Consider the following 13763-nt stretch of genomic DNA (forward strand, 5'->3'; position numbering starts at 1 on the left):
AATATCTCCCAGGCTTCCAAGCAACCAGCTAATCCTTTGTGTCATCTTCCCACAACCCACAATGCAGAATGGTACGACACATCTGCCGAGCATATCAGATATATAGTACATCCTATACATGGTAGCTTCATGCTGTACAACATATATACACATACTGTACATCAGAGAGAGGATCCATATACTATACCTATTGCTCTCAATGTATATAAGGAAAGGTCTATTTCAATAGTGGGGTAAGAAGCACGCCTGTGCTCCAGCAATTTCCAGGCAGAGTATTTAACTCTGGACTCACACTTTATATTAAGGTGCATTATGTAAATAGTTGATAAAGGGTTAATAAATGATAATCAGCTCTTTTAATAAATTGCTAATCAATTGTTATAGTCCAAAAGGTCAATAGATGATCTTCTGTAGTACCTTTTACTGATGTACTTATAACCATCTATGGCACATACTATTCATGTCTGTCACATGCTTGTAAGAGTTATTAATCATTTATTAACAATAAATGTACCTTTAATATAAAGTTTGACCAATTTGAGTAAACCTTAGCCCTTCCTGCAAGCTGATTTTGCACATTCCCCAAGAAGGCATTTCCAGATTTCCACATGTGATAAGCCTGAACGTGCAATGTGCTTCCATGCACAAATTTAAATAAATATTTTTTAATTTCAAATAGTGCTTTTTATAGACATACCATAGGATTAGCCAAACTCAGCTATTCACAGCAAAGACCATCACTCCAGTTCAACATAATGTTTCGGATTTATACCCATCATCAAAAGCAAAACACACAAATAATTGTTTGCTTTTGTGTTGTTTTTCCACCTCCACGGGCATTAAAATTAAGTCTAGGTGACCTTGATCCAAACAAATGTTTAATGTGTCCCCATTCGACATTTAACCACCAAGAAAGAATAGTAGCTAAAGGATATGGGTGGATCCAGTTCCTTTGAACCAATTTATTTCAGTTTTTGCATTCTGATCTGGCATCATCCGTATTACCAAAAAGTAATATTACAAGTGCCCCTTCCAGCTGGAAGACATTAGCAAGGATGGGAAGATGAGCTCCTGGAGGCTTCTAAGTGTAGTTGTTCCATATTTCCCTGCTTTTAAAATAAACTCTCTCCTGCTTTCAACTCTTGAGACATTTAAAACTAGATTGGGCAAAGCATCAACAAAACCACTGTCAGAAGCAATCCTGCTCTGGCTTGGATATATGGCCTAATAGGTCTCTAGGTTTGGCCCTGATTTAGTTATTTGTATTTTTATGTTTCTTAAGTTTGAAATAGAATCAATCGGAAAGACCACAGTCAAAATCTATTACTACACACACAGTAAGAATACAACCAATCACAGGGTTGTATCCAGACACTAGTTACAGTGGCTTGTACTAAGGCTGGTTATGTGCAAAAAGTTTCTCAGTTAAAAGAATTCTTGACCGAAAGCACAGATATTAAGTTCACGTGGCCACAGTCCAGCTATTTTCCTGGTTACTCCCCTGCCCTGGTTCTTAAATTTCAAAAGAACCTTGAGCTGCATAACCTTATAATGAAGGTTCTAATCACGTTCCACTTACAGCATGTTTCCTTTGGATGACCTTCACTCCTGGGCAGTGGGACTTGAGTGTCATCCTGCACAGGGTGAATTTCACCCCCTTGGAGGCATACAGCAGAAGATGTCACACCTCCAAGCACCTGTCTAGATACAAAAGAGAGAAGGAACTAACACTGTTACAGAGCCGGCAGTCTGCACTATTTGACGTGCTAAGCCACAGTCTTTGAATCATGGCTGCTTTCCGTTTGCAAATCTGAGCTACTTACAACAGTCATTGTAGGGACAATAGGTACAGAACATTCCACCCTACCTCCTGTGGATAGTTACCCTTAACCTGGTCCCCTATGCTAATAACCATCCACCAGTATGTGTTCCCCAGCTGCCTCATCCACCCTTGCATTCCCTCATATGCCATGCCTAGCTGGTAAATCCCCTTTCTCATAGAAGATGAGTCCAGGTTGCCATTCTCATTCCCACTGACCTGCAAGTTGTCTGACACCAGCTGAGTGAGACGTAGAGATGCTCAGCCTGGTCCAGATAAAACAAGAACTGCCCTGGCTCTTTGCCCCAAACTGGAATTGAACCTGTTGTGGGTGTGAAAACTTTTCCTTCCTTAATTTCTGTTTCCAACCCTGCCTCTTGCACCCCCTGCTTCCAACCAGATGGGGAAGTGCCTGAGATACTATGAGTGAGGAGGCTGGTCTCTGGTCTGACTAGAAGTGGTAAGTACTGTGAAATCTTGCAAGAGAGAACCTGGCCTTCCATGTTATCCAGGACAGTTCTGTGGGCCCAAGAAGCCTGGATTGTTCTGATAAGGTATCTGATCCTTTTGGGTGCTTAGCTGAACTGAGTCTCCAAAGGGCCGATGTCACTAGTTGGAAGGCCTTTGTTCATTCCCTCTGAGGCTCAGTGCGTTACATCTGCTCAAAACTCTTTGGAAGCCTCTGATCTTAGGAGGAGCCCACCCAGCGCCCAATTGTATGTAAGAGACAACAGTCAGGAAAGGATGTTGTGTGATACCTGCCAACGTGCCTCACGTTGGTAGGAGGGAAACATGGTCATTGCCTTGCATTTGCTTGTCTCTTTCTGCAGAAGCCCAGCGCAGACCCTACTATGCTGACTATTCCCCGACGCGGAGGTATATCCACACCCTCTGTACCAGCCACTATCTGGACCTGTTCATTACTTTCATCATTGGAGTCAATGTCATCACTATGTCAATGGAGCACTATAACCAGCCCAAGGTAAGAGCCACGTGCCCTCCTTGGAGTGCAGCGGAAGCTAAATGCAATTGGATGGGACGTCACAGCAATTAAGGACCATATCCTGTTCACCGAATAGCATGGGAGTATGACCATTGATGTCAGGGGTATCTGAATATGGCCCTAAGTGAAAGCTGACATGAGAGCATTCCCTGTTCTTTGAGATGCTTCTGAGGACCTCAGGTTAGAAGTATTTGGTACAATGAATTCATCAGCTATAGCCACATTTCCACCTTTGATTAGGGCCAGCTGTACTGTTCTGCCAGAAGAGAGTCACCTCTTGAAGCAAAGGGCTTGAGTCTTCTCTCATGTAAACTGGTGTGAATCAGGAGTAATGCCTTTGAGGTCCATGGAGTTACACTTGCATAAGAGCAGTGTGAGATCAGAATCAGGCCCACAGAGTATTAAATGGACTTTGGCCTCGAGAGCGATGAAAGAAAAATTGCCCAAATAATTGGTCTCCTGATTTTAGCAGTGTCCTACTGACATTTGCCATGTAGATTTTCATTACCAGGTGGAGTAAAATATGCCAATGTTTTAGAATATTCCATTAACTGATGTTAATATGCAACGGGTGTGCTCAGGGTGGCCTTCTTTCCTCACTGAATTTGGAGTAAATCAGCTCTGTTTACATGTTGTGCTTTTGGTCTGGGTTGTGCTGGTCTCGGTCCTCCCACACCTCCCCAAATATTCCTCTGCGGCCTCCTAGGGGGGCATGCCCCACAGTTTGGGGACCAGTGACCTAGGGAACAGGGCCTTCATCATTCTAGGGCTGATATATTTGCCCTTCACCACTCTCTTACATTTGTCAGGACTGACTTTGTCACATATAGATCTTTTGGCCTGTCCATCTGTATTACAGGAACATTACATAGTATTATCCCTCACAGCTCTCCAGAGTCTGTGTTTGCTTTTTAGTAATGTAAAGTTTGCCATGTCACCTGCAAATGATTGTCTGGGAAGCTAAGCCAAGATACACCAAGCCAGAGGGTAGTGTGTGTGTGTTTTATGCCACCTGTACTTCTCTGCTTCTGTAATTCCTTTACACAACAGACTCTGTTTTATTTCTCCTGAATCCGATCTCACTTACATGTGTGTTATATGAGTGTAAATCAATGGAGTTCTTCTGGGTGTACACCAGTGTACATGATACAAGAATTGGACCCAAGAGAGATCTTAAGTTAAATAATAAATGGCCGCATTATAAAAAACAAAGGTGTCTATTTTATTTTAGGCAATATAATTAGAATCAAAATAGAGCAAGACAGGCATTCAGAAATGCCAGCTCTATTACATCTGTACAACTTTCAGATCACATTTCCAAAAACCAACAGAAGTCCATCCCACGCATCGGGGGAGAGCAGTCGCACAGATGTCAGTAGGAGAATTTTGCCCTGAAATTAAGCCATCTCTGAAGTTCTGTGTTCCCCTGTCACCAAAGCAAATGAGATTTTCTTTTTCTCTAGTGTTACCATTGCCTTTTTGTTTCCTATTGTGTCTGGTTTTGTTGTTCATTTTTCTGATTTGTAAGAAACCTATGGCCACATTTGACCAGAAAACAACCCCAATCGGGGAAAAAGCTCTTTTACTCCAGGGCACTCTATTTTAAGATTTGAGCAGTGTGTTTTTTTGCTATTGTTGGCCTCCAACTCCAATGAAATCCATTAGAAACAGTCATCATCTTAAAGTATAAACACTCTGGATTCCTGACTTCCGAACGCGGCTTTATAGAGGGAGCGAACATTACACCAAATATGGAGATACTTTGCCCATCACTGGAGATGTAACACATTTCAAGAAGGCAAGATTTCATCTGTCTCCAATATTATTTATTTTGCTGAATGTATTAAACTAAGCTGAATTCCTAGGAATAGCCACACCGGAACAAAGCAATGATCCATTTAGTCCAGTATTCTGTCTCTCATCATGGCCAACTCTAGATATATCAGAAGACAGTGTAAGATATTCATAATGCACCTTATAACAAAATTGTAGTAAGTGGGAAAGGGGTTGAATTTCCTCCTCTTCCTCCTGTGTTCAGCAGTTTATGCCCTGAAGTCTGAGGATTGATCAATAGCCATTGTAATTTTTGGACTAGCTAGTATCACTGCTGATGATGTTCTTATTCAGATCAACATCTAGTTCTTTTTCAAGTTTTGCTATGGTATTTGATGCAATAATATTTCATAGCAATGATTCCACAGGCTCATTCTACTTTGTGTTAAAAATAGAGGGCGGATCAACCCATACAGTTCAGATCTGGATCTTGAAAACTCCCAAAGACTGGGGGGGTCTGGAGGCATGGTTTTGGCTAGGGTCCATCTTTAGTTAAAATGTAACTATTTTTAAGCAGCATAGGAACTTGTCTTCTCAATTTCCACGTCAGAGTGATTCTTTTAGGGCCTAATTCTGATCTCACACTGGGGCAAATCAATAGTAACTCTTCTGAAGTTATTGGAGTTATACAGTTGTGAGTTGCAAATCAGGCCTTTAAACTCTTGTTCATTCATATGCAGAGCACCTGATTTTAAGTTTCCAATCCTCAGCTGCTTTATCCCTCCATTGTGCTTTGCCCTTTCTTTTGTCTCTACCTCTACCATCCTCCTACCTGCCAAGTGCTTTGTGGTGGGACGAAGGTAAAGCAGCCTGTATAGAACTAACAAGTGCCTTTCCTTTCAGACCCTGGATGAAGCTCTGAAGTACTGCAACTATGTGTTCACCATCGTTTTTGTGTTTGAAGCTGTTCTGAAGTTGGTGGCATTTGGTTTTCGAAGATTCTTTAAGGACAGGTGAGATTATTTTCAACTCCTTTGTGTTTGGCCCAGGGTCTAAACCAGAAGCCAAGCAACTGAAGCATTGCTGTAAAAATAACATAGTTGGATACAAGAAACTCTGTGCTGACTAGCTACAGCTCCCGGCGATGTCTCACAGGAGTCAAGAAGTTAACAAAAATGATGATTGACACCACTGGTCACGCTTTGTAAAGGGAATAGGAAATTAATACAAAGGGTTTAAGTGTGTTCTTAGCCCCTTTCACTGACTCCACCAAAGAATTTATCAGTGCTTAGTTTTGCTTGGCCTTGAGGTGACAGTCAAGCCACTACCCTTAATACATGCCTGGAAAAGACTATTCTTAACAACCTAACGGCACCGTTTCCTGCAGAACTGATGTCCTATCCAATCTAGACTAGTCCATGGGCAGCCTGCAGGGTGCTAGCTAAGTAAACCCACCAGGAATGGGCAAAGGAAGGCACCCTCAGCACTGTTGTCCTCTGACTACAGCTACCCAGAAGCATAACTTCACATTTTGCTGCTCACTCGACCGGATACAAACGTATGTGACAACGGGCTGTGATTTGGAGACCTGCTGAAGAGCCAGATATGTCAAAGAGCCTTATTTCATGCTTCACTTCACACAGATAGGTCAGATGCTGTTCCATTTAGTCCTGGGAACAGTTTGTGTCCCTCGTTTATCCAGACGGCTGATGCATGGTTCTAGGCTGCCATGAGCAAGCCTACTTATCAGGAAAACTCCTTAGGAAAGTAGCTTGATCTCTTTTAGCTAAAACAAGTATGAGTTTTTAAGTTGCACATTGGTCTATCTCTAGGGAAGGTAGGGATATCAGGAACAGTGTAGCATAGTATGGTTCCAACTTTCCTCTCTAAACTTTGGGCCAAATCCTGAGCTGGAGTAAATCAGTTGAAGTACATGGTGCTTTGCCAGTTAACACCAGCTGAGGTTCTGGCCCATCAATCCTGGATCTGAAAGGGGATGGGGTGCTGGCCTTGCCCACAGTCCTTTCTATAGGAGAATACAATTCCACTGTTACGGGGCACCATCCTAACAACTCTGTCCATGACGCTCCTTTGAAGTGTGGGTTTTTTTTTGTCTTTCCCACCTGTACCCTGCTAGGTGGAACCAGCTGGACCTGGCCATAGTTCTTCTCTCAATCATGGGCATCACGCTGGAGGAAATTGAAATGAATGCCGCGCTGCCTATCAATCCCACGATCATACGCATCATGCGGGTGCTACGCATAGCAAGAGGTAAGAATTGCCTTTCCAGCCTGGAGCCTCTTCAGTGACCATGCCTGATCTCTGGGGTGATTCCATAGAAGCCAGTGGGGTTGCATCAGGATGAACTCAGCCGATTGTGTTTCATTTCTAGGTCGTTTGAATTTGATTCAGACCTAGGGATGGAGCCGGGCTGCAGGGTTTTGATTCAAAACTGTAGCCTGATCTATAGATCATGAATAAATATTCCCAGTTATCACTTTGAGGGATGACAGGTTCTTGTCCCAAGATCAGGCCCAGTATTATTAAAATTATTATATAGTTGGGACCCGCGATGTGCACAGATGCAACACTCACACTATAGGAACTCTTTTATATGGACAAATAAATAATTTATTAATACATTTAGCAAAGTCACACACTCTAACTCTGTAAGGTAGACAGAGATAATACATAAAGTACATCGGAACATCCATACTCACACCATCCCTTGCAGAACAACCTGAAATGTTAGCCATTATCTTCCTCATCCCCATCACCCTTCTCATCTTCACCAGTGGCCATCATTCTGGCCCCTCCCAAGGGCTACATATCTCTCTCCTACTGCCCCAGTTTGGAATGCCACTTTTATAATATGTTATGCTGACATTCCCATGTCTAATGCATATTCAATAGGGGTTTCTCCCCTGTTCCATATTTGTATTTCCTCCCCTTACCAATGTTAAGGTGTCCGTCTTCTATAGGTTAGTGTATTTATGATTTCACCACATTATCTTATATGTCAATTCATTGCCATGGCACTCTTGCGGTCGGATGTTTCGTCCAAAACCTTCCAGAAGCCGGTGTCAGTTCATGTTCTGTGGTTGGCTGATGTCATTATGGACAAAATTCCCCCCTACGCTCTACTTCCAATTCACCAAAACTCACGCGTTACCTAAGTTTATCTATGCCAAAGTTCATAGATCTCAAGCCTCTTGCTAACTGCTGAAGCCAATGACTTACAGGATACAAGCCTGTAGGTTCCTTGCATTGCTGCTGAATATAACAAAACAGAATATAATGCAAAGCAGTGAATATAATAGAGGTAAGCTGGCCTAGTGGGCTACAAAACCCAACATGCCCAGATATCATGGCCCATCTCTAATTCAAACCCAGGGTCCTAGACCTCTTGTGGGAAAAGATCTGCCATGGGAACACACAAGAGCAAGGACTGGTAGATTTCCCACATCCTAGTCTCCTCCTTAGAAGAGGAGGATCATACCTCATGGAGTGAGGCACCTTCCCTAGACATCAGCTGCAATGGGGCAAGGAGGAGAATTGACTTTGAAGGTTACTGTCTGCTCCCATTCGCTTTGGAAAGGACAGGAGGGAGTAGGCCCAGAAGTTCCCCCATTCTGTTGTACGTGCCATGGAGGGGAATATACTTGACACTTAGATCCCTGTCCCTGCATGCCGTATTTATAAACATAGGGCCTGATCCTCCTCTTTAACAGGTGTAAATGTGGAGTCACTTCACTGACATTAACGAAGTGGCTAGAGAGAGGAGAATCCACCCCACAGCACCTGTTTCACTCCTCTTCCTTGAATAGGTTTGTGGTGTTTACATAAAAAATGTTTCCTAGCCCTGGTGCTTCAGCTTTGCTTCTCGTTGTAGTGTTGAAACTGCTCAAAATGGCCACGGGGATGCGAGCTCTCTTGGACACAGTGGTGCAGGCGCTACCCCAGGTAAGTCCGGAGACATGATCCACGCCAGACAGGTACAGAAGAGTTTGATTTCTCTTATGGATTTAGTTTTTGTGCTGCACCTTGTAGGAGATGCTGGTCCTGGTATATAGTCTTCGTATTCTCCATTGATACAAATGGTTCTGCTGAGAACTGCAGGCAAACATTCTGCCCTCGGGGACTGCAGGGTAGATCTTGTTCCCTGATTTTCTAGCCCCTTGCATGCATGGAATCCCCAGGAGTTCTGGGCTTGGTGAGAATAGCAGAGTGTTGGAGTTAGAGGTCAACTGTGCAGATCTAAGAGCAAAATCTACCCTTCAACCTTTGTAGGCAAAGTTGTTATAAAATACAGAATTGGGGAGTCACGGGTGGACCAGTGCTTCTCAACCGATGCATCACAACTCCCGGGTTGGGCGCAGGGCACTGAACGTTTCATTACAATTACAAAAGAAAATAAAAATTTCCAGAATAACTGCAGGGCAACCAAAATCTTCCCTGTTTGTGAGGTCAGATGTTGTGGTTATCGTAGTAGCTCTACTCCTTTCATGTCGGCAAAGGCCACCTGGACCCAAAACTCACTCCCCCGCTCCCCCATATCCTGGAAGGTCAAGTATTCTGCCATCCTCTCAAAATGCACACCCCAGTAATTATACAGCCTTAGCATCATTATCACTGATACATGGTTTACTCTTACTTCTGTCGTAAATGGGAGGGGTCACCAACGTTTTTGACTTCAAAAAAAGGGAGACAACCTGAAAAGACAGAGAGAGATCGGGGTGGACTGAGGAACCTGCTGATGAAAGCATTGGCATTAAAGGACTCTAAATGTGCACTAGATTGACTGTCAATATTTGATGATTTCCTTAAAATCCCCAGTTCCTTTATGAGGAAATCTCCGCTTTCATTTTTGAAAGAGCAAGTGTCTAGCTCTCATGGTTGTCAAGGAAAGCTTGAAAGCATGATCCCTAAAGGGTCAAAATCCAGGAGGCAAATAAAAAGAACCCAACGTTTTGCATTGGGGGTGGTTGTTTTTTTGTTTCCTCCTCTCCCCCCAAATCTCATTATTTTTAAACCAATCTCGTGGGGTTTTTTTGGTTTGGTTTTTTTGGGGGGTCACCTTGCTCCTGATGTTTGAGTGCCTGGGATTGGCAATCCTGCCAGTGCTGTAGAGGAAAGCATGATTTTCCACTGCCTTGTACTCTCATTTACACCTGAGCAAAGTGGGTTTTAAATGCTCCCAGATCAGTATGACAGCATCTTGCACCCACTTTATTACAGGCATTAAATGCTGAGACAAGCCTGTGGAGAATTGGGCCTAGGTAACTCATACAACTTTGGTAGGGTTTATCTACACAGGGAAATTTACCAGTGGGACTATACCAGTGTAATATCACTGGAGCTACTCTGGTATAATGTCCCATATGCTTTCTGCTTTCCGAATAAGTGTGTCTACATGGGAGTTGTGCCAGATAGCTACAGAGGTTTAATTGTACTGGGATAGCAATAGAAGTATAATTGTACAGGCATAGTTCTGCCAGTACGTTTCCCCATTTAGACAAGCCCACAGCCTCTCCAGCCTGAACTGAAAAACAGAAGTTTCTTTTTCTTGGAAAGCTCTGTTTATCCTTCACCACTGCCTCAAAAGATGTTCTTAATCTAAGCCAATTGCTCTTTGGTATTTAGACTTTGCTTTCAACAATGGGCTTTGACTGAGAAGAAAGCCTGGAATTTACAAACCCGACCCCTGCGTTGGCATTTCAAGAAAACAATTTATTTGTGTATATTCTTTTTCTTTCGAAAGCCATGGATTACAGAACTTTTTTTAAAAAACAAAAGGGGCACTTGAGGCCGGGTTTTTTACTTGTGACACAGAAACCAAATTTTCTGCTAATGTGAAATCCCTGGGAACCTTGCAGGCAAATCTTGTGCTGATAAAACCGCCATCTGTCATTAAAGTAAAAGTTGAGGAAAGGAGGAAGGGGACTTGGGAAATCTTCCTCCCCATCCTCAACCCAGATAACGTTGCATTGCTTAAAGCTGCACCCAGGATCTGAAGCGCGGGGAGACATTTCTTACTCTAATGTATCAGTCTGTGTAATTCTTTTGCGCCTGCTTGTTAAATGACGAGAGAGGGGAATTCCATTTGTATGGATCCTGCTGCAGCTTTTGAAGACATCTCTCTTGGAGTCGGTTGAATTAGCCCTTTCCAGCACTCCCATGCAGTACTAATTACAATTAATTACCAAATGTTGGCATTACAATAGATTTCTTTTCCTCTTTCAAGGGTGATTTTTGTTAGTTTCCTGTTCATCTGTATTACTTATCGAGAGAGATGAGCTTGATCTCCCTCTGCAGAACAAAGCACCCTGACCTTTGGGGATGCTGGCCTTTGAATCCACGTTTTGTAGCTGGCCCACTGAGACAGGGAGTCATCAAGATCCAAATGCATGGACTCAGCCTGTGCCAAAATCCACAATCCCAGTTCATTAATATTAATGAACGTCAGAATAAGTGAGCGGGGAAGAGAAATCCTGCTGCCACCATCAAATACCTTTCTCCTCCACTAGAACGTCCAGTCTGAGCATCTAATGAAAATACTCCGCCTTAAAGCCAGGAAGAGTTCCCATCATGCACTGCTCTTAAAGTGGTAGTCTAGGAGAAGTGAGGCAAAGAAGCAGTGGTCAGGGGAAAGACCTTAAAAAGCTAGCCCCCCCTGCCCAATTACAGCTCCAGTATTCATAATGGGTCAACCCGCAGCAAACATTTTGGAGGTTCAAATCCGGATCCAACTCTGTGGCTTGGGCCTGTCCCTGTCTGTCTGTTTTGTGGCGATTTTACCTAAGGCATCATCTCTTTTTCAGTGATGAACCTGTGTTTTCCAATTTCACAGCTCAGTTGACCAATCAATAAAGATATCTAGTGACCTGGCCAGGGTCACCACAAAGACATTATCGATCTTTGCCCCGCTGCACTATGAGCGTCCTAGGAGAAGAGGAATTTTTTAAAATGCAGAATGAGCAAATCATACAGTAGAGGAGAATTAAAAAAAAACAAACAGTGAAATATCCTCATTGGCAGAGGAAGAATCCCTCCTGTGGACTTACAGCTTTTACATATATAGAGCCAAATTCTGCTCCCAGGTATGCTAATGTAGATCCCAAAGCGACAGTGTTACTCCAGGTTAACGTGAGTTAAACTGACATCATTAACTAGACATTACTAACCATAGCTCAAGTTTTTCATCATGCTAATTTAGTCTGACCTCCTGCATAAGCCAGGGCAAAGAACTTCACGATGCAATATCTGCATCAAGCCCATAACTTCTGTCAGCACTATAACATCTCTTGTAGAAAGATATCTAGTCTTGACTTATAGATTGAAAGTGATGGAGAATCCACCACATCCTTAAGTAACTTTTTCCCATGGAGAATTAAATACCCTCATTGTTTAAAATGTGCACCTGATTTCTCGTCTGAGCGTGTCTAGCTTCTGCTTTCATTGGATCTCATTATGCCTTTTTCTGCTAAATTAACAAGCTGTCTTCTGTCAGAAATCTCTTCCTTATGTAGGTACTTGTCAACTGTGGTCAAGCCACCTCTTATCTTCCTTTTGAATCAGCTAAACAGATTGAGTTTCTTTTATCTCGCACTGTGTGAGGCAGGTTCTCCAGACCTTGAGTTCCTCTTGTAGCTTTTTTCCACATCCCTTTTCGCGTGTGGACATCACAGTTCTACACCCCCTCCCAGTAATGATGTCACTAATACTGTATACAGAGGCAATATCACTGCCCTACTCCTGCTTTGAAATTCCCCTGATTATATATGCAAAGATTGCATTTGCCCCCTTAACTACAGCATCACACTGGGAACTCCTATTCACCCCAACTCCTTTTCAGAGTCCCGGCTTTCCAGGCTACAATAACCCATCTTATAAGTGTGACCTACATTCTTTGTTCCTAGATGTATGACCTTGCATTTGGCTGTGTTAAAACCCATGTTGTTTGAGTGAGCCCAGCTTACCCAAGTGATCCAGGTCAGTCTGTATAACTGTTCTCATATAAATCGCCAGTCAGAAAGCATTTGCAATCAGTTGCCAGCATTGCCTGTGATGGGGAAGGCAAAATGAAATTCAGCCACAGCAGTGCTATTGGTAGTAGAATGTGGGGCCTTTGCTGTCAAAAACACAAACAGAAACGGCTGACAAGTACATAGGGCGCAACGGATGCTATTTGTGCATACTCCCTTTTCTGGCCATAATCACAATTTACTAAATACCATGAAAGAATCTACAGTGGAAATGAGACATTTGCAGAAACGTGAGGCACAATAGCACAGCTAAAAGAGAGCATTTGTGGCAAGTTGAACTGTTTGATTTTCCTTTGTATCCCCCACAGTAGGTTAGACTCTGCTCAGTCACACCACTCTAATTCCGTTGGAGCAACGCTATAGATTTTCACTGCTGTGGCTGAGAGCAAAATCTGGTCCAATCTGTCAAGAAGATCTGGGTTCTTTTTTTTTTTTACTTCATCGTGGAATGCACATTAATTAAACCCAGGATTGGACAACATACCCCCTTCTTCTCTTCAAAGCTTGGAGCTCTGTACAATGGAGATTCTGTGCCAAGAAAAATGTGAAAAACTCCCTGTTCCGTGCTTCATTCTGCTGAAGGACAGAGGCTTCAGTTTGCTGCTGTCTGGGAGTTTAACTCTTCTAGGAGCAGCAGCTCCCATAGAGACTTTTGGGTGCAGCTTTTAAAGGCGTTTCTGCTGTTGTCTAAAGGGGATTTTATGATCTAAACAATAGTCTAGTGTTATCATCCCCTGAAAATATACAGCAATTGTAAAGGCCCAGAGAAGGGGAACAAAAATGGATTGAGTGTGGGACCTGCAGCTGACAAGAGCAGGGAGAGATTAAATACTCAGGAGCCCCATTGAAGTCAATGGAGCTGTTCCTAAGTCAGGTCCACACTTGGCCCTTAACTTATTTAGCCACCAAAAAAAAAAAAAGGGTGGGGGGGGGAGTCTTGACTGAATTATTCCAAATGATACAGGCTGCAGTGAAAAATGATCAGTCCCTCTTTTTTAACCCTGTCCCATAATACGGGAACAAGGGGCTCTTTTGCACCTCAGGCCATTACTGGCCGTCCATTCTGAAAAGAACTGTTGGCTTATTGGCACTAGATTAGATCTGTGGTTAGCTCCCAGCAAGA

General features: G+C 43.1%; 1 protein-coding gene across 2 annotated transcripts in view; it reads left to right on the forward strand.

Moving 5' to 3' along the window:
- Positions 1-13763, forward strand: part of CACNA1H (calcium voltage-gated channel subunit alpha1 H) — a 480369-nt gene that overhangs the window by 439743 nt on the left and 26863 nt on the right. For both annotated transcript variants that reach the window (XM_037911163.2, XM_043523932.1), the window contains exons 26-29: positions 2650-2801; positions 5499-5608; positions 6733-6866; positions 8488-8558. In XM_037911163.2, coding sequence (XP_037767091.2) covers positions 2650-2801; positions 5499-5608; positions 6733-6866; positions 8488-8558 — 467 coding nt within the window. The remainder of the gene's footprint in view (positions 1-2649; positions 2802-5498; positions 5609-6732; positions 6867-8487; positions 8559-13763) is intronic.

Source organism: Chelonia mydas, chromosome 10, assembly GCF_015237465.2.
Source record: "Chelonia mydas isolate rCheMyd1 chromosome 10, rCheMyd1.pri.v2, whole genome shotgun sequence".
Lineage (NCBI taxonomy): Eukaryota > Metazoa > Chordata > Testudines > Cheloniidae > Chelonia > Chelonia mydas.